Here is a 21,061-nt window from a genome sequence, read left to right on the forward strand (position 1 = left end):
GCTACATGTTGTCTCCTTAGTGACCATCCCTGGAGACACCCATGCTGAAAACTCAAATGTCAGGGGAAGGCGTTCTTTTAGTGTAGACTAATTCATTTACCATAAAGTCAGTCTGAGAAAAAACAGGTTTTTAGGTTTTTTTCTGGATTTAATATGGTTGCCCAAGAGGTGGAGGTCAAGAGGTAGTAAGTTCCATTGGGCTGCTGCTAGATGAGAAAAAGAGTGGCCACCAGTTCTTTATTTTTTTTATGTGTTTGGTCTTGGTTAGTGCTAAGTTCTGTGTTCTCAAGTTTGGAGCTGTTTTATAAAATTCTAGTTCATAGTATTGCTGGGCCCGATTTCTAAAGTGCTTTATGTACATGGCTGAGAAGTTTGAATTTAGCCTTTTTGCCCATTGGCAACCAGTGGAGGGTTTTTAGACAAGTTGATGTCTAGCTAAATCTATCTTTGTTGTAGATAAGCCTGGCTTCTGAATTTTGAATTAACTAAAGTTGAGTGAAGAGATAGGAAGCCCAACCCATATAAAGTGCATTCCCGTATTCTTCGCCAGTCAACAGGAGTCCAGCAGAAGAGTTTTTTCAGGAGTTTAAGTAAGCATTTCTCACACGTAGCGTTGACTTGTTCCTGCATGGATAAGGAGTCATCGATTAAGACCCCTAGGTTTTCTCCCACTTTCTGTGGCTTGGGAGCTGAGCCCAATGAAGTCGTCCACCAAGAGAAGTCCCAAATCTGGTGCACACCGCCAAAGGGCAGAATCTCTTTTTTATCTGTGTTCAGTTTCTAACAGTGTGCTCTAAAACTTTATTTAATATATTTTTCTCTTTCTCATAAATACATTCATTTTAAAATCAAATTCATTATTATTTAGCATTTTCATATTTTCTCATTTTTGGAGCGAAACTGGGGTTATTTGTAATTCATTACAATATGAGTTTTTGAGCTAAAGTCTCTCAATTTGCTTAAGAATGTTCCATTGACTTAGTCGTAACTGCATCTATGTACCCATATGTGCACATACAATTTCGTACTGCACAAAACGAAAGATTTTACATAAAATGTTTGTATTCCCCATTAAACACATCTCAGAACATTAAGTGTTTCCATACTGCCCTCCAAATACATTTAACTTTCATTGAGGAAGGATCAGAGCATTTCAGGTCATGGTCGGTTTATAGCTACAATGTTCTTGACATTCTGCTCATTTGCTTCAGACCTCAGGAAGTTTTAGGGGAACTGAGGTTACCATTTGAGCCCCCCTTTGCTTCCTACCCAATGACCTTGGGAAATCATCACTTCCCTTTGAGTGTCTGCAAAGTCTCAAAAAGATCACAAGTGGTAAATAGAAGGAGTCACGAACTTGGACTCCCACCATCTGCACAAAGTTTATTTTTTTCGCAAATACCTCTCCAGTCTGCATTTTCTTTTTATAGTTAAAGCACTGAATTTAGAGTTTGAAACATCTTTAAGTTAATTTACCAGCAGAAGTAAAGCAGATACCTAAAATATTTATGTGATATCCGACGTGGAATAGCCTAGGTTTTAAGACTATGCTTGGGTATGCAATATTATATTTATATCAGGTTTTCATGGCAACCAAAGGTGCTAGTGACAAGAAGTAAGTGGGGATTTGAGGATTGTCAGCGCTCCAGGTAAATACTAGTGGGTGGGCAGAGGTTGCAGAGTTGCACTACATGGAATTCCGCAAAGTTGCCCAAAAACTCAGTGGAATTGCGCACATTTGCTCTCCCCTGCACATAATTCCAGCTACTCTGGTTATAAGTCCCTTAAGTAAGCCCCCACAATCCCGGCCTTTTAAGTTTATTTGATAAAGGTCATCGTTCTGCCCCACCCATGTATCCCCTCACCTGAGTATGATTGAAAACCGCTCTTCCCCCTCCACTGCGACATTGCAATGTTGCTCACCCGCTCCGAGGGAGTGAAGTGGTCTGAGAGGAGTCACCCCTGGGTTCTAGGTTCAGGCTGCGGTGAGTGTTCAGATGGCTCTTCATGTGAGCAGGCTTGGCAGCCCCACAGGGACCACTCTGGAGCCCGGGAGAAGCATGCGGACAGCCTAGCATCCAAGGCCTCTGCATGTGGTTGGACTGCGTGTGAGGTGAGCCAGCCAGAGAAGGTGAACCTGCTGCTCCCCTGCAGGTTCTGCGCCAGAAGCCACACAATTTAAGGCCCATCTTGGAAGAGGCAGCGGTCTTCATAATTCCAATGACAATAAACAAATCTCCTTTATTGCTACACCTTTGCTTGTAATATAATTAATAACTTTATGGTGAAATGTATTCCACTAAAGATTAGCATGAAGGAAAGTGCTTCATTAGATTTTACGGTATTGACCGCTTAGAAATACTCTAACTAAATTATATGTAAAGCACAATAAAAAAAATACCATTACTATTTTAATTTGACTCTGTATTATCTGTTTTATTGTGTGCCGGATACAAAAGTGTGCCGTGAGATGGCCCACTTGTGGCGTCGCAGCAATGGCTTGGTCCCTCTTCAATGTCACCGGCACTCCCTCCCATACACTATGGCTCACCACGGGTACCTGCCCCTACACATAAGGCACGGTGCCACATCACCACCACCTTGCTGGGAACCGAAACACACAGACTCACATCTAGCATCTGAGTCTGCTCACGATGCACAATACCATACCGCCACCACCCTCTGAGAAATCCAAACAACATCGCCCACTGGATGATGACACAGCTCACAAAAGGTATGCTAGCTGGTGGGCGGCAGGGGCAAACTCCGCCATGCGGCGGAATCAGAGTTTTTTGCCAAACTCTGCGCTCCCAGCAGAGCTCGGAGTTGGCAAAACTCTGCAAACTCTGCTGGTGGAGCGGAGTTCACCACCCACCGTTAGTAAATACGATTGTGCCAGTGGTATTACTCTTCATGCACTCTAAAATATCATTTTCATTGCCTTATTCAGCAAATATGGCACCACTGCTATTCAAATGGAAGAACGGCATTGTCTTCAGTGGCAAGGTAAATTATGAAAGGTAGTAAGTGGGGCAGAAAATACTAGCAAAGCCTTCTCTACAAGCACATTTCAAGCAGGTATTTCAGTCGCGAATAGACTTGGATCCCAGGAAGGGTCTTGACTCAGCAATTGTTATGAGAACTTTCTTGGCATGCACCGTCATTCAACTTTCTATTCACCCTTGTGCAAAGTTGTTGAATATTTGACAGCATATTGTGATGCTGTTGCTTACTGTCAAACATGTTGTCACTCTGAGATTGATTCTGAGTCCATACACTGTGAATCTAATGGTGCAGCGCTCTGCGCTAACTCTCTTACAATCGAGTATAGGGTGGACCTTTTCTTTGCTGACTGAGAGGTAAAGGGAGTTAGCATTAAATCAATCCCTTTAAATTAACCATGTAATCCATTTGGCTGCACAATAAGAACCAGGAATCAGTGACTATGGTTAAGAAAGCTTATTAGAAGCTAGCAGTCAGGTTAAGATAAACAAATCTTAGTACAATGCATTAAACATACAGAATAACGACCGGAAAAACCAACCTCCTAAAAAAGGTTAGGAGTACGAATAAGAGGCAGACAAGAAGTTCAGTCTCAGCAATACAAAGGATAATAGTAAGATTTCATAATCAGAGAAGAGTTTCTAATTTTCTCTTCTGTTCATGAGTGAAGTCAAAAATCTTCCCAGTTAACTCAAAATTGAGGAGGATGGTTCAATAACCTAACAAGATCTCAAAAATCAGGAAAATGCAGAAAAATAGGAAGATGTGAAAAAGTGCTGGAAGGTATAGGAAGGTGTCAGCCTTTCAGAAGCTCTGACGGGAGTCTTCTTGGGTCAGGGGAAAAATGTTAGCCTAAGCCACACTCAGCAAGTAATCAAAGGGAATAAGCATAGAGGTCTAAACCTCTCAAAGTCCAAAGGAAAGTGGCCTAAACTCGGACACTGTGAACACTAGTTATTTCCACCAAAATCTCCAGAGTACCACGTCTCTGTTTGCATCATCAAGGGCTTCATTGTTCTTTCCATTCTCATGTTGTAAGCTGCAACATTCACTAAATATCCCAGGCCAAACATGGGAAAGGTACTGTTCTGTGTCACCTGAAATTGTTTGTAACAGTGCTGAATGGGCACAATTCTCAAGATTTCAAGATTCAAGATTTTGTTAAAGTTTTTTGATCTACAAAGAGATCAACCGTAAAATACCAACAAATGAAACCTGATGCATTAAAATTGCATCAATCCATAGTAAAATGTACACATTAGACTACATATTAAAGCAATTAATATATATTTAAAAAACTCTTAAGAAATGTAGAAATTCAATAACATATCATTTCATTAGCCAGATTATATAATAACTGAGCAGCTGCTCCAGCTGATTTAATACCATATGCTGAATGGACACTTTCAGTTAAGACTCTGGCTCTCCATGTTCCTTGTCAAGGTCCTTTTCTCGGCTCTCTCACTCTCTCTATATCACTAGTACTTGTATCTATTTTCAAAGTAACATACCATCTAAACGTACCTGCAAGGAAAAAGTCATGCAAGCAGAGAATGGAAAACAGCATTTTATGAAAGACGAAACATAGGGTTAGTCAGGATAACTTAAAGTATTAAATCAATAGTGCACATTTAATATGTGTGTGCACTTGTAAACTCTAATAAATGTAAAATGTCAGTACATCAGAGTCATATCATATGTGGCATACATTCAAATCTTGAATGCGAGTATATAAGTGTGACTAGGAACTACATTTAAATGCAAATATGAAACATTAGTGCACACTTTACATAAATCAATTTTGTTTCTACAATTAGTACATCCTAATAGTATGAGAATGGTTAATTAATTCACCTAGACAATAACAAATGCTCATTTCACGAGTTATTGCACACAGTTTATATGAATTCTCTAATCCTACAGTGAATGCACTTCAATAATGATGTCAAGAGCAAAACTTTACTTTAAAGCCGTTAGGCACACAGAGAACAGGTGCTAAATGCACCTTTATATTGCCTTTTTGTGACGTGAAAGGGTGGAGCCAAAAATTACACTGCTCCACTAATAATTTGTGGTTTGTTTCCACTGGATATCCTGGGATCCCTCCATGTGTTGTGCTTTCATCCATCATTCACATGGTACAGTTGTGCATTAAAGGTGATCATTGGGTAGCAGTGAATCCCTGGCGGAATTGCATCCCGACTCTATGGGATATATGAAGCACATTTAAATCCTGCAAATACTCCTCACGGTGAAAATCTATAATATGCTTCTCAATCTGAGTCTGATTCTCACAGCTGTTTTTAATGCATACAATAAAGATGGTGAGTGGTTCTGATTGTCATTAATAACATCTAACTGGCTTACCTTCGAGCAGTGCATTGATAACACAAACTCCTCACTTGGATGCCATTTGGCGGGTTGGCATCTGCCAGCTGCTTGAATGTTTATCTGACTGAGGTCATCATTTAGAATTCAGTGGAATGAGGGGTTCTGCGTCACCAAACCCATAAATCCTCTAGTTTTTTAGTTTGGAGTAAGCCTGGGCAAAGCACTACGCTACGCTCGCGTAGTTTGCGAAGTTCGCGCTACTTCGCACTACGCGAACTGCATGTAGCACAGTGCGAACACGCGTAGCGTAGTGTTGCGTAGTGCTGCGGTCATTTTTTGCTTGCTCGCGGTCCTCAACGTCAAGTTGGCGACCGCGAGCAAGCAAAATGACATCCCGGCGAGACTTTTTCCTTGTTCGCGATCAGCAACATCAAGTTGGCGATCGCGAGCATGGAAAATAAACCTCCCGGCGAGATTCCCAACGCGAGCATGTCAGGTTTCTCATTGCGAGTGGTCGCGTATGCTCGCGACCGCTCGCGATGAGAAACTACCAGTTCGCGTTGAGAAAGCTGCCGCTCGAGTAAAAATCTACTCGAGCAGCAGAAAACTACAGCTCGCACTGTGCAAGATGCCATTTTCAATGATTGCACATTGCCGGTTGCTTGTCCGCACTGTGCAATCATTGAAAACGACATCTGGCACAGTGCGAACAAGGTACTACGCAGTTCGCGAAGTGCTACGCGTAGCCCGCGTAGTGCGAACTGCACTTTGCGTAGCTTCGCGAAGTGCTACTTCGCGAACTACGCCCAGGGTTAGTTTGGAGAAGCACCAGACTTAAACTGGCAGAACCTCAGCTAACTCCTCTAACATAAGCCTCTGACCTGGTGGCTCTTAAAAACTGAGGCACAAGCACATATCAATGGTTGCACTTTCCTATTTAAGGTAAGGCAGCCATTGCTATTTCCCTGCTCAGGACAGCCATGTTCCAGGACAGGAATATCAAACACTGACTCACAGTAAGAAAACTTACTGCGGTTTAGGGCCATTGTTTGTTGTTTTCAAGAAACAAACTCAGGCTTTGGGAATTTGATTCTTGGAAAAACAGCACATTTGCTGGGCAGGCAAAAAAGTATATCATCCACCTAGTAAAGCTCAATGTCTCCAAAGGATCTACCACACCCGCATCTGAAATATGCACCTGCCTGGTGCAGATCTTTACATTTGGTGGGCAGTCCTCCATCAGGCGAGCAAGGATCATACCCTCTCAACCTGACAGACTGGCCAGCTGCCTGCAGGGTCTAAATGACTCTGTGAGATAAAGGCTGCAATTAGAGCCTGGTGGTCGGTCAGCAGAGTACTGCCCACCAGACTGAAGGAACCTCGCTGTGGTTGGGGGAGATCTGGTAACCTCAGCTAGCCGCCCTGGGTGATTTGCCTACTCAGGAACCACCATATCTCGTCATTGATCGAAACAGCATATCTGTGTTTATGTCAATCAGTACGCTAATATCTAATGTTTTTACTCACTATTGTTGATTCTTCATGCTATCTCAGGGTAATACAATTATCAGTGATAGACTTGCATAAGATCAGCTTGGACTATTCCCAATTAATCTTCTTATTGCAAGTAACATTCTGTTTCTTTTGCTTCTCTAGTTTCTAGGCCTCAGAGCTCTCCAGAAGATTTGAAAGTATTGATGAGCACCGTAAATCGCTTAAATGAGAGCTTTCGCGACGCTCAAATGAAACTAATGCAGATGTCCTTCAAAGGTGATAACATGGAGTACATATGGAAACTGCAGGACATGTTTCAGAACCATTCAGACACACTGCTTCACTTGACAGAGTCATTTCAGAGATTGGAGGAGGTTGTCCAGACCCTTCAGGTCCAGTCTAGCAGCACTGACGCAACTGTGTCCAGACTGGCAGACAGCTTGAATCAGCTGAGTGACTCCCACCAGCTAGAGACCTACCGCCTGTCTTTGGATGCAAATAGCAGCAGGCTTACGTTGAACTACCATGACAACCTCTTGATGCAGATAAGCACACAAGTTGTAGGACTGGCTGACCAGATGATCGACGTTCATGCAACTCTCAATGCAGTAAACAGGACCATCTCATATGACGTAGGCATCCACCACACCAGGATCCAAGATCTCCAGATCATGATATCGAATGCCAGTGAGGATGCCCGGCAGATGAGGCTGTTGCATATTATTCTGGAACAGCAGCTAAAGCATGAAATGTCCATTCTGAACGAGGTGACTGAAGACCTCCGACTAAAGGACTGGGAGCACTCCATAGCCCTGAAGAACATCTCTGTAATGCAGGGTAAGCTTTTTGTTATAAAGAAAACTATATGGACTTGTGATTTGAACAAAAGCATTTTAGTAAAGGGTTGGTTTGTTCGTCAGACACAAGCACATTATGGAGACACATTGATTTGATACAGACCTGTATAACTGTTGGCCCTGAAATATTGATGTAATTTTAATTCTCAGTTGAGCATCAATATTCTTGATCTCCCACAAAAACCAAAGCATCATTTTGCCAGTGGCTCAATATAAAGAAATGGATTCACTATTTCCATTGAGTTCTGCAAAAAAAAACATCAATGTACCCAGGATGAGTGGGCTGGATTTCTGCAGCAACTTGCTCAGGAAGTCTTCTCTCCACTGACAAAACTATATGTTTGTAGTTGAGTACTCTGCTACCACCCACTTCACAATTCCACCATCATTTCAAAGTTGGTCAACTTTCAGCTAGAAACAAGGCTTAGTCTATTCACCCTACCCTAGCATTCAAGGCTGCTTATGACATCGCTTCTTCTTATTTTGCCAGAGACTTTTGCTGGTACACCCCAAACACGTCCCACCTACCTTTATTTGTTCATAGTAACTACCCTCCCCATTGCACCTACCTCCCCCTTTTGATCATTCTTTCTTTTTGACTTCTCTACACTGCATTGTCCTTCGCTCAGATGTCAAACCTGTTCCCACGCTACTCATATTGAAATCAGCCCCAAACAAAAGCGTTCAAATCTGGATTCCTACCAGAACATCTTACAGGGCATGTATCCCTGAACCCCTTGATCATTCCTTGCATACGATTGAAGTGAAAATATGTATAAACATAAAATCCATGGCTGTCTCTGGCATTTTTCTACCTACATTATAATGTCCACCATCTCTACCTCCATCTCACACCTTTTAATCTATGTTAACTCACATCATTTATTTTTGCATCCAGACTGGGATAAGAAAATGTGGGTAGGAGGAATATGGGACCTGGGGAAATTCCCAGTCCTTCAGCAAGGTAGAGGCAATGATAAGGTTAGTGGGTTTGGCCAACACCTTCCTACTTAGCCAGTTGAGTTTTTTTATACCTCAATCTTTCTCAATGTCTAGGTGTGCTTTTAACCGACGCAGCCCTAGTCAGACCAAGCGGAAGGTAGTGATGGGCCTTTTGTTTTATTTTTATACCCCTCTTCAGGGTGTATTATAATCCAGGGCATAATTTGCATAAGTGAAAAGGCTCAATGCCCAGCCACTTATGCGTAATAGAGAATCCACTCTCCTGTTGTGCTATTTGTTTTTCATTTTTCCTCATCATGTTCTTAAACATTGGGAGTTGTATTAAACATAATGGTGTTTCTTCCCATAGCAAAAATGAAATGCTTCAATTACATGCTACAATGCTTACCACGTCATCATGTAGTTAATTGTTAAAAGACAATTTTTTGTAGCTTACACTTCTTTGATGTACGAATATTTCAATGTTTGTGGTCAAATATGATAGATCCAAGTTGGGAGGCCTCTACATTTTTACAGAGTGATTCCAGCCAGTCAGATTGTGCTGTTTCTGCAATGATCATTATCACTGGTATATTCTGCCAAGAATTCCAGTAAGTCAGGCTGTGTGGTTTCTGTAATTATCATGATCATTGGTCAATTCTGCGAATCCGAAAGCTTTTTTCCTTTCTTCAAATTTTTCTGGTGCTTCCAAACATCCACTTAATATATACATGCTCCCAGCATGCACAGCTCCCACTTGCATTTTTGTTTATAACTTGAAAACAGCTAAACGAAAATACATGAACTATATAAAGGTAACAAATGACACTTGCCACAACAAACTGTAACATTTTGGTCTAATTTTATCTATTGCTTCACAGAATCGAAATTGTCATGTTAAATGCAAAACAATATATATGTGTTCGAGGCTTCCTTGCTACTTTATCCCTTCCCCTTAGAGTACTTCATCACATTTTTCCATAGAAAAGTTTTGCATGTCTTTTTTCCAACCTGCATCTTTGCAGTCATGGAGTGTTTTCAGGAAAGGCTTTGCAAGACTGCAATGTTCCAGGGCATTTTACAGTTATTGGAAAGGGACTGGTTCTGGACCTGGTCTTGGATATGATTAAGCACACAAGGTGCACCCACCAAGGCACAGGGGCAGTCGGGTGCAGGGTGCTGTTTTGGCATCGAGTGCCCTTTTGTTTTCAATGGGGATTCTCTGGTTGCAACGAAGGCTGCAGGCTTGGGGACGAAGACCTTCTATAGGTGACCACTGTTTGGAGAGGTAAGTTGGGATGTCTTGGGATGCTGGGCTAGCATCAGTTGGGCCACCCAAGGCCATGGGACATCGGGTGCAGGGGTGACTTTTGACATCGTGTTTTTCTTACCGGCTCCGGTCGTGGTCGGGGGGGATCTTCCAGAAAGGGCCTGTAGGTGTCGGTTTGAGACTTGAGGTAGGTAAGGGATCACGAGATCCCAGTTCAGGATCACCGGGGAGACCACCTTGTAGTGTTGGACCACCCGAATTCAGGATGGGGCGTTGAGTGCAGAGTGGTGCAGACTCGCGGATTTGGCTGGAGCCATAGTCTGTAGGTGAGCAAATCTGGTGCTCACGGGAGACAAAGTCTGGTTTCAAAAGGCAGGGCAGGTCCTCTGGGTTCTTTGGGGCTGTTGGCTGCAGGACACATCAGGATTTCCCTGTAGCAGTTTGAGGTCATGACAGGCAGGTAGGGCTGGGGTCAAGTCAGTTGGTGTCCTCCTCTTCTTCTTCAGCACGGCTCTTCGGTCCTTCTTCTTGTTTCTTCTTGTCTGAGGTGGCAAGAGTCAAGGTTGTCCCTAAATACTAAATTTAGGGGCATTACAGGTAGGTACAGGTTGGGACCAATGGGTCCCTTCCTTGGGGTGGGTACACCCCCTATTATGCCACCCTCCAGTGGGAGGGGGCAGAAGCCTCCCTCTTGTTGGCTTGGACCCCCATCTTCAAGATGGCGGAGACTGAGAGTTGTGCTTCACATTGCCTCCCCCACCTGATGGGTGGGGTTGGCACAGGTGGGCACACCTCTCCTCCTTTCTTGGATATCCTGCCGGTTCTCTCACCTAAAGTGGCGGTCAGAACCGTTGAGGACCAGTTGCTGGGAGCAGAAAATGGCTGGGGTAGCTCACAAAGGCGGCAAGCCTTTCAAGAGTCCCCTTCATGAACCAAGCCCATCCTGGGGGAGGAGGCTTGACACCTCATCCAAGTATCTACTTTGTTTCAGGACCCCGTGATTGCTAGGCTTTCGACCCAGGGGTCCAGAAACATGCCTGGTGGTTGCAGCTGACAAGTAGCCAGCTAGCCAAGACACTAGAGTTAGGTACTTTTTCACGAGGCAGCTCTAAGATGCCGTCTGAGTGCATTTTTATTAAATCCCCCACTGGTATCAGTGTGGGTTTAATGTGCTGAGACGTTTGATACCAAACGTCCCAGTTTTCAGTAAAGCCATTATGGTGCTGTGGAGTTTGTAATGACAAACTCCTACACCATATACCTTTTATGGCATTACTGCACTTCATATGTCTAAGAATGGACTTAGACACTGTAGAAGTACAGGGCTCATGCACCCGTAACCTCACCATTGGTATAGTGCACCCAGCTGGAGGGGTGGCTTACCTATGTAAGGGCAGTGGATTGTAGGCACGGCACTCAGGGATGTGTGCCATGTCGACTCTTCACATTATTCTGCACCAAAACATGCAGCCTGCAATGGCTGTGTGTGAGTGTAAAGTTACAGGACCTCTAAGGGTGGCACAATATGTGCTGCAACCCTTAGAGTCCTTCCCTGCTCACAGTACCCTTGGTACCTAGGGTACCTTTTACAAAAGACTTGCATGTGGCCAGAGAGTTGCCAATTAGGTTTTGAAATAGTACAGTTTGGGGAAAGAACATAGGCCCTGGGTACCTGGTTGGCAGGAACCCAGGGCATGCTCAGTAAAAGTACATCAACATTAGGCAAAAAGTGGGTCGCAAACATGCAAAAAGGGGCACTTTCCTACAGCCGTTGGCTGCTGACTTTGTTTGCAAACCTCAGCACTGCACTGGAGGATTGCTGAAGAGTAACAGGAGCTTTTTCAGTGTGTGAGCAGCATTTGTGGTAATGTTGAAATTGAATACGTATTTTGAGCAATTCTCAGGGACATTAAAACTGCATTTTTTGTATGCAATATAATTGTCGCTTTGGTGCCAAGCAACGTTAGAACATCACTTTTGGAGTCCATCTAATATGTGTCCTGTTGGCCTGTATTTTGCTAGGTCCCTTCAGCTACTTTTTATGTAATGGAAGTATAATAGCTGACCACCAACATGAAGGAATAGAATTTGATGTGAGTGCAGCGTTGGAAACCTTAAGTATGATCCATGCCCAAAAATTGAAATCTTCTTAATAGAAATGTCTGTGGATCAGATCTGGACCAGGCACTTTGTTAGCTCTCTGGCCATTAACAGCTCTCACTATCTCAGAGAATAGTGTAAGCAACTTATTTACAGAATCGGACTCTTCCTATTTATACAAACAAGCATTTATAACAGTTGATTGATCTGCGTCACAGATTTTATAATACAGTTTTTGACGCTGGAATACAGAGGCATTTGCTCCAATATGTTATTTAGTCTTATTCCCCTCCCCCCGCATAAGAGCAGCTGAAGAATACCAGCTCTTGGGATATTTTTGTGTCTTTTAACTTTTACAGCATCATGGATCTCACTCCATAGCCTTGTTTGAGCATTTACTTTTTTCTTAGAGAGTCATCTTTTATAATTTCTCCTAAGTTCTCAAAAATGGCTGCCTGTGTGGCCAGATAGTCAGTTTCCCAGCGAGAGTGCAGGCTCCATTTTTTCTTCCAGCACTCTGTGTACATCTAGTCTGAGTACTTACTGCGCTCCTTCCCCTGGGCAGATTTGTAGCTGACCATACAGCTGCCACCCTATCAGCCACTAACTTGAATGAGTCAAAAACTGCTATTTCCTTGCCATGATCAGATCCTAGTATTAATTCTAAGTTGCCAAAAGGAATATCTCTGTGACATTTCTCCCATGTACATGGTATTGCCCTTCTATTTGTGCTTACTATTATGTTTGGAGGATATTTGAGCATATCCAATTTGGGTCGTCAGAGACAGAATAGTCATTTGACAACATGGCCATCAAGATATCATGATCAATTTCTGATCTTTCTATTACCTTCATGTCATATAATAGTTTAATTTCTCAATGGAAATTGTTTATTTGCTTCTGTGATTGATTACAAATGTTCTTTTTATCTGCCTGTGCATCTCAAGCTCTTTGGCTTTAATGGGCTATCTGTCCTTCTAACACTTAGGCCACTGTAGTCCTGTGACTTGTGGATCACTCTGTGCACCCAATGTGTTCATGTGTCCACTCTACTGTTGCTAAGCTTTTTCACCCCATGTCTCCAGATCTGCTCCTTATGAACATCCATGCTTTCATTATGAGTTTACCTTATCCTGCTACATTCCCTACTTCTAGTGTCAGAGACCCGGGAGACCCTTTACAGGTACTGGCGGTATATCATTGCAGTCAGTCAGTTGATCTACCCTGTTCCTAACTTATTCCATGCATTGTCAGAATTTGTTTACTCTTTTGAAAATGTGCCCTTCCATCAGGGCCACCTGAGATTGTTGCCTTATTTTACTGAACTCGTTTTTATTGACATTAGCACTCTGCACGTTACTTCTGCTAAAAGGACTTGTGCTCTCCCTTTTAAACACAGTAAGACTGACATATGCTTAATAGGTAGATCTAATTTACTGATAAATTTCTAGTATATGGTACTACATGTAACCAGGGCCTGTAAATCAAATGCTACATGTGGACTGCAGCACTCACTGTGCCACCCACTAACGTAGCACTGTAAAACATGTCTCCAAGCCTGCGATTGTAGTCTGGGTGAGCCTTTTTAAAACTGCTATATCAACCCGGCAAAATAAACCTTTTGCCAGGCCTAAATCTTCCTTTTGAATACTATAAGGCTTTCAGTTGTCTTTTTTCAATAATTTTTACATTTAAATAGACAAAACAACATCTATTTTTTTCTCTGCATTTATTTTTAATTCTGGGAAACAATGGGAAATAGTTCTTCTGTTCAGCGATCTTTGTTGACGTCAATCATGACTGCCAGTTTTGGTTAACACACATGGGTGTTAGAAAAAGGAAACCTTTTTCAAATGGAGTTTTAAACACTTGCAGTTGTGTATTGTACAAAAATGTTAATGTCATGTTAGAATACTTAAAATGAGTGATGCATTATATAAGGCTTCTTTTAGCAGTAAAAATCACAAGCTGTCAATCCTTCCCATCTTACAAGCTGTACCTCGATCAGTTAAATAAATGTGGAAATATACTAGTTTCTGGTTAATCATTTTGCAAAACACAAATCAATATGAATAAATATAATTAAAGGGAGCAAAAACTAAAGATAGATACTAACAAACGGAAATGTCTAAAAAATGAATACCATAAAACCAGGAGCCTTACTTATAGATCACCCCAAATATAGGATCTAAATGCCCATAGGGCAGGGTGCATGGTATTTAAAAAGTAGGAGATGTACAATTTATGTTTTACATGTTCTGACAGTGAAAAGACAACAAAGTTGGATTTCAGTGTAGCAAGACTGACTGTCCTATAGTTTAACATTGGTTTACATTATTACCTTTAATAAGTGCTAGATTCAGTTTGGAAGGAGCTAGAAAAATGGTCCGAGGACTAATAATTAGCAACTTTTAATCCAACTAAGAGATTTAATATTATTATTATAATGCCACTTTTTTGCAAAAAATGTACTTCCCTACCTAAAACCAAAAAAGGTTTTCCTGTCAGGGTCCAGCTGTCACCTGACCCCTGATGACTCCCCTGTGGTGCAATATTTATTGCTACCAGACAGTTGACAAAGGTCCCTGTGGATGGAGAGGGGGATCCTCTCTTACCAGCAAATGGCCACTCTAGCCATGAAGGAGAAAAAGCTATCCAACCAGTTATCATGGAAGGAAAAGAAAATGCTGTTGGCTTATGAGGTGAGCCAGAAATAACAGGATATGAAAGCTAGGAGGGTATTACATAGTCCAGTGAAGTTAGTGACAGTTACAGAGAAGTGGCTAGAGGAGGGTAAATGGTCCACATCCTCAAATACCCGGTGTCTAGCTTTGTGGTGGGGAATTGTAAGAAACTGGGTTGTTGGTTTCCTGGTGTGTAAACCATAGTCAAGCAGCAACCACAATCCTTGTTAGGATAAGGCACAGGCCAACCCCAAATTAACCTGTGCTCAGCCCCTTAGTAGTTTGGCACAGAGCAATCAGGCTTAACTTAGAGGCAATGTGTAAAGTATTTGTGCAACACTTCAAACAATAAAACAGTGACAACACACCACAAAAGGAGTCCACAACAGATTAATGAAAATAGAGTAATTTGTAGTTAATGATACTTGACCAAAATGACAAAAATCCAATTAGTAGATCTGGAGATCTTGAATTTTAGAGTTTTTAGTGAAAATAGCACCAAAAACCAGAAAGCTCTACTGGGGATAACTGGTCGTGCCGGAACAGCACAAAATCAATCAAGTTCAGATCGACCTCGCTGGAGTGCAGGCCGACTACAGGGACTAAATTAGGCCCGCTGAACAGGGTACCTTAAATCATGGTTGCAGAGCATTTCATGGATCTGGAACGAAGATGCGTTGTGCAGTTGAAGCGATGATTTGGTTTCGAGATGTGGCGAGTCTATGGTGTGAGGTTCTGCTGCCTCATTGTCGAAGGTCCAATTGATGGTGCTTGTGATGTGAAGTCCATCATCTGGGATACGGCATGCAGCAAGCGGTGCGCCAGTTCCGAGGAGCTGCGAGTCTGCAATGCAGAGTCTGGCGTCACCATGGAGGCTGCTGGGGTCAAGGCGAACCTGATCTTTGCAACAGGTCCAATCTACGCATCAGCGGCGATGCATTAGTTCTGCTCGGGAAGGGGCCGCTCAGCCAAGGAGATGCGTTGGTTCTTCTCTGGGATGCATTGCTTAGCAGAGAAGATCCATCAGTTCCACTGGCAAGCACCTGAGGCCCACTTCTAAGGGTCCAGGACTGGGGTGGCACCACTTGGTAGGGTAGATTCACAGATGGCAGAGTCCAGGTGCAAGGTTGTTGGAAGCCTGGTTTGTCCCTGAGGCTTCTAATCAGGAGGTCAGCCAACTAGCCTTGGGAGTCACTCTGGTTTCAAGAGCTGCAGGCCCACTAATAGCAATTAAGTTACAGGCACTGGGCAAATGTAGTGCACTGTACTACAGACTTATAAGTAAATTAAATATGCCAATTGTACATGGACCAATATTACCATGTTTAGAGGAGAGAGCACATGCACTATAGCACTGGTTAGTAGTGGTAAAGGGCTCAGAGTCATAAATCGAGAATACCACCCTAAGGCTGGCAGGTCAAATGGGGATGACATTAACAAATGGTTTAACACATATTAGATAGTCTTGTGCGTGCACCACATCCAAGGAGAAGATTGACAGCCTGTTCTCTGAAAATATTATTCTAGTCACGGATAGGGATACCCTATTGGCCCTAGATAAAGATGATAGAGTGAGATGTGTGCCCATGAGAGAAACCCTTGTTGTCAAGCTTGGTGTTACCCCTGTGAAATACTACTTGAAGTTTAGGCATAGCCGCAAACTGTGTGACCGATCCTCTGTGGATTTTTAGGACTGCTGCAGTATGGGAAATAAGTGTCAAGTGTTGCCTTAGAGGAGGCAATCACCGGGAGCAGATCCCGGGAGATGGGCATGACTTTATCAGCCCATGGCTCTGGTCTCTGTGGATTGGAGAGGGTACTCCTTACTTGACTGGATGGCTTGGGGGCCTGTGCCCAGTCCCTCCCCGAGTTTCAAGAATGCCTAACTTGTCACTTGCAGATGAAGCTCACACCTAGACCTGCCTCCTTTGTCTTTCTTTTCAGGCTGGCACCAAACTCAGTGGGGGTTGAGGAACTGGGCACAATGGATTTAAGTGGTGACAAATGCTTGACTTCCACCCATATCCTTGCCCTGGCCATAAACGTGGACCCTACAGACCTCTCCTCAGATCACTCCTAGACCTGTGAAGAATCAGAAGAAGTTATGCTCTGCTTTCTGAAGAACCTGAAAAAAAACTGAACATTCTTTCCTTAAACCCCAAACCCCATAAATTACGCCAAGGGTCAGTTGGCTGACATCTATTTGATTTGCAGGAACACAACACACTTTCTGAGACCTCTCTCTCTCTCTCTCTCTCTCTCTCTCTCTCTCTCTCTCTCTCTCTCTTTGTCTCTGTAACTGCCCAGCTGACCAGCTCCAACTGGACCTGCCTTGGAGCTTGCAGCTGGCCTCTTTTTGGAGTGAGTACTAACCCCCAAGTAGTGCCCCTCTATCCCTTGGACCCTTGACTGGTGTTAGAGTGCAATCTTACTGTTCAAACTCCAGACTTTTTGCCAACTTTCTGCCTGGAGAACCAATGGAGATTGGGGCCACTATCAAATTGCCAGTTGTTCTTAGCGTGATTATTTGCCCTGCTGAAGGAGATCTAACTTCCAGGAAAGTTCCTAAATTGAAACTAGAGGACCTCATCAAGACCAACACTGAGTTTCAGGCTGGTGATGCCAGTGCCTTTCTGGGCAGAGACTTTGGACTTCACTCACTCTTAGCTTTCGTGTCTTCGTCGAAGACCGCACCGATCTGAAGGTAAACGTTCCACAGAGACGAGCAGTGGCGGCCGGCACAGGTAAGAGCAGTGGGTAGTGGGGTGGGGCAATGGCGGGGTGGGGTCAGGGAAGTCAACAGACGACAGGGTAGGTAAAATTAAATAAAAAATAAATGGAACCTCTTACCTTGCGCTCGCTACATCGCCGACATGGTGATGCGGCGAGCACATGGTAAGTAGTTTTATGTATTTTTTAATTTCATTTTACCTACCCTGTCGTCTGTCAACTTCCCCCCCACCCCACCCACCCACCCACGCCCCATCTCACCCCTACCGATCTTACCTGTGCCGGCCATCACCGGAGACAAGACTATATATATTGACTCAGTATATCATAACCAGATACCAGTTTTGGTGCTTTATGGTTTTTGGCACTATTTTTTATTGAAACTTAAAAAAATTAATGCATCTAGTTCAACCTATTGGATTTTTTTCGTTTTGGGTCACTTTTATTTAATAAAATATTCTCTATTTTTCTAAATTGGATTTTTCTTGTGTTGTATTTTTCACTTCATTACTATTTGAGTACTGAATAAATACTTTACACATCCCCTTTAATTGAGCCTGATTTCTTTGTACCAAGCTACCAGAGGGTTAAGCATAGGTTTATTTAGTGACTTAAGTGGGCCACCTTGACAAGGATTATGAATATTATTTGAGATGGGTTCTCACCCCCCTCCTCAAGTAATACTAAGACTTCTTTCATACTCCAACTCTTAATCTATATTAGGACATTGGCGTGCTAATAGCTACATAAAAAGACAATGAAGTGGCTTGGGAACAATAATTGCCGGTACAGAGCTTCTGCTCCAACATTCCAATGTTTACATTTCTGTTTGTCCCTTTTTCATTCAGAACATTCTATCCTCAGTGAGTGGAATTTTCTAATAGCATTATAACTCTTCTGCTTTCGGCTATAAATGGCATTATGAGACCTTCTCCCCTTTAATTACCAGTGCCGCCCTAAATAGCGTGTTATACTATATTATGAGTTTCTGCTATCTCGATTGATGTAGGACATCAAATAATGCACATTCTGTTCTCTTATTGACCTTTTTTCTCTATCCTTGCACCTAATGCACATTCAGCGCTACATTGTTTCATGAATTCTTCCTCCTTATTCACAAGCCATGATTCCATTGTTGATTTTTTTTTGTTAGTTTTGATCCTACTATACATTTTATGCTTCCATCGTCAGAGTTTTTCTAGTTTTACTCTTATTTGTTTAACATTTTCAGGACACTATCTGTCATCTTTCATTTAAGACCACTGAAATTGATGACAATTTCAGTGCAATATTGGAATAGGTAAGTGTGAGAAGGTGGTTCTGATCATCTGAGCCGCCCGGATTTTTCACTTTTTGAACACCAAATTTTTGAGCTTTGGTTTTGGGAGAGCCTCATAAGCTGGGACTCACCCACAGCGAACTCATGATGAAATAGACTACATGTGGATTTCACCGGTGTCTGCCTTGTGAAAGAAGGCCTCTGCACTGCAGCCAGGATAAGGGGCACCGGACTGGTTACATGTAGACACGTGTGCACACACGTGTGTACCCATGTAAGGACTGCGTGTGGGTAGATTCCTGTCGTGTGCAGCCCAGGAGCAGGTACAGATAGAATGGTGTATTAGGAATTATGCAGAGTTGGGTGGTGACATTGAATAGGCTTTAAAATGAGGGGAGACACATGTAAGGGAAAGTCAGTGTGCTTTAGTGTTTCACTGTAGGAACACTCCATTACTCTCCTATTAAGGTAGAGACCACATCGGGTAGTTTCACTTCCATAGGGCATACAAATTCCAGACATGCAGCAAATTACTAGTCCAAAGCCAGATCTGTAGCTCCTTGCAGACTCACACTCTTGGAGGCAAGGAGAGTGGTGAAAAGTGCTCCAGGCTGGCCACCAGGAGCAAGAAGAGGCCAAGATGGTAAAAATTGGCCGCATGGGGCCAAGATATCCCCCCCCAGAAGGTAGGCGACCTTTGACCCCTGAGCAGACCGACGACAACGCACGTGGGGCTCTGCAGCCAGTCTTGGATGTGCCCCTGGGGTGGGTCAGGTCCCGGGGGTTGCATCCAGAAATGTCATATTACTCTGACTCCACTCATAGCCAGAGCCAGAGCGTGGCCAGGTGTGACCCTGCCAAGCTGGATTAATTACCTTCCTCTCCAAGTTGTAGCCTTCGAGGCCTAGCCCTTCACTGCAAGCATTCCAAAGTGCGAAGGTCTTCTCTCCAGGAGGGATAGATGGGATGAAGCTGCAGGTTATCCATCTGCAGCTGTCACCCCGTGCCAGGCAACAGGCCTGCTTCAGGCCCAGGCCTTGAAGACAGCAAGGGGGGGAAGGGGGCTTTTCAGAGACCATGTGGCATGAGACCTCTGGGCAACGCCATTTTGAAGTATCCCAGCGGGAAGGAGGGAACAGGGGTAGAGAGGTGATGTGTCGCTGCAGGATAGGGCAGAAGTGTCTTCCTGCCAGGCCCCTCCAATTTCTTTTAAAAGGTCTTGCACAGGAAGAGGAGCTCTCTCTAGGGTGTGGTCTTGCTAAGGAAGACTGGTACTGGAGCCTGGTGCTATGGGCAGTTGGAAGAAGGGACACCCCTGACTGTCGCAGGACCCTGGACTGTGCCTTTGAGGGAGGCCAGAGCCAGTGAGGAGAAGCCTGGGCCTCTGTGCAAGGAGAAGAGAGGCCCAGAAGGTGAGCCAGGTGAAAGGCTGGCGCAGGGAGCCAATGAAGACAGCTCCTTGCAGACTCACACTCTTGGAGGCAAGGAGAGTGGTGAAAAGTGCTCCAGGCTGGCCACCAGGAGCAAGAAGAGGCCAAGATGGTAAAAATTGGCCGCATGGGGCCAAGATATCCCCCCCCAGAAGGTAGGCGACCTTTGACCCCTGAGCAGACCGACGACAAAGCACGTGGGGCTCTGCAGCCAGTCTTGGATGTGCCCCTGGGGTGGGTCAGGTCCCGGGGGTTGCCCCCAGAAGAAGGAGATGCTGGGGAGTGCCATTGGGCTCATGGAAAGGTGCAAACGGGGCCCAGGCTCTCCATCCTGGGCCCAGAGAAGTAAAGTCGCACCCCGTGAAAGTGCCCCCCAGGCGGTGCCAGGAGCCCACCCTGGCACCCGACAGAACCGGAGGTAGGGAAGCACCACTGAGTCCCCCTACAAATGGTGCGAGGGGCCCAGGACCCCCAACTCCCAGCCCCGCTGAAAAGGAAGCCAGGGAGTGCCATCTCGATCCCCATGATGAATTCCCTGGGGTCTGCGACCCCCGAGGCCCCCCTGACCGGCAGCATCATCCGTGTCTGCCCGCAGGAGGGGACAGACCAGAATAAAAAGTCGGCACCCGCGGCAGCACGTGAGGGTGCTGGCTAGTCGAGGAGCCGGCAAGAGCGGGCGGGGTGGGCTCCCCGATCTGCTCTTCAACCTCACCTGGATGCGGGGGAGCTGTTAGCAGAGATGTGGCGTAAGGCCGCCGACTGAGGCAGTGCGGCTCTCCCGGGAGCAGCGGGAGAGCCCCTGCTAAATGCGCGGGTTGAAAGCGCCCCATAATGCCTTGCAGGGCCTGGGAAGGCCTACAGAGGAAACCGGCTTGTTGGTGGCAGTGTGGTCACAGCTAAATGCATGAAAGGTACAGGGGGAGCTGCAGGAGCAATGCAGA

At 44.3% G+C, this 21,061-nt stretch overlaps 1 protein-coding gene across 1 annotated transcript in view; it reads left to right on the forward strand.

Moving 5' to 3' along the window:
• The window catches only part of SCARA5 (scavenger receptor class A member 5), a 1,100,058-nt gene that overhangs the window by 471,063 nt on the left and 607,934 nt on the right, over positions 1-21,061 (forward strand). Inside the window, exon 4 of the mRNA XM_085613113.1 lies at positions 6,991-7,665. Within this exon, the coding sequence (XP_085469239.1) occupies positions 6,991-7,665 (675 nt within the window). The remainder of the gene's footprint in view (positions 1-6,990; positions 7,666-21,061) is intronic.

The sequence above is a fragment of the Triturus cristatus genome, chromosome 6 (assembly GCF_964204655.1).
Source record: "Triturus cristatus chromosome 6, aTriCri1.1, whole genome shotgun sequence".
In the NCBI taxonomy this organism is placed as follows: Eukaryota; Metazoa; Chordata; class Amphibia; order Caudata; family Salamandridae; genus Triturus; species Triturus cristatus.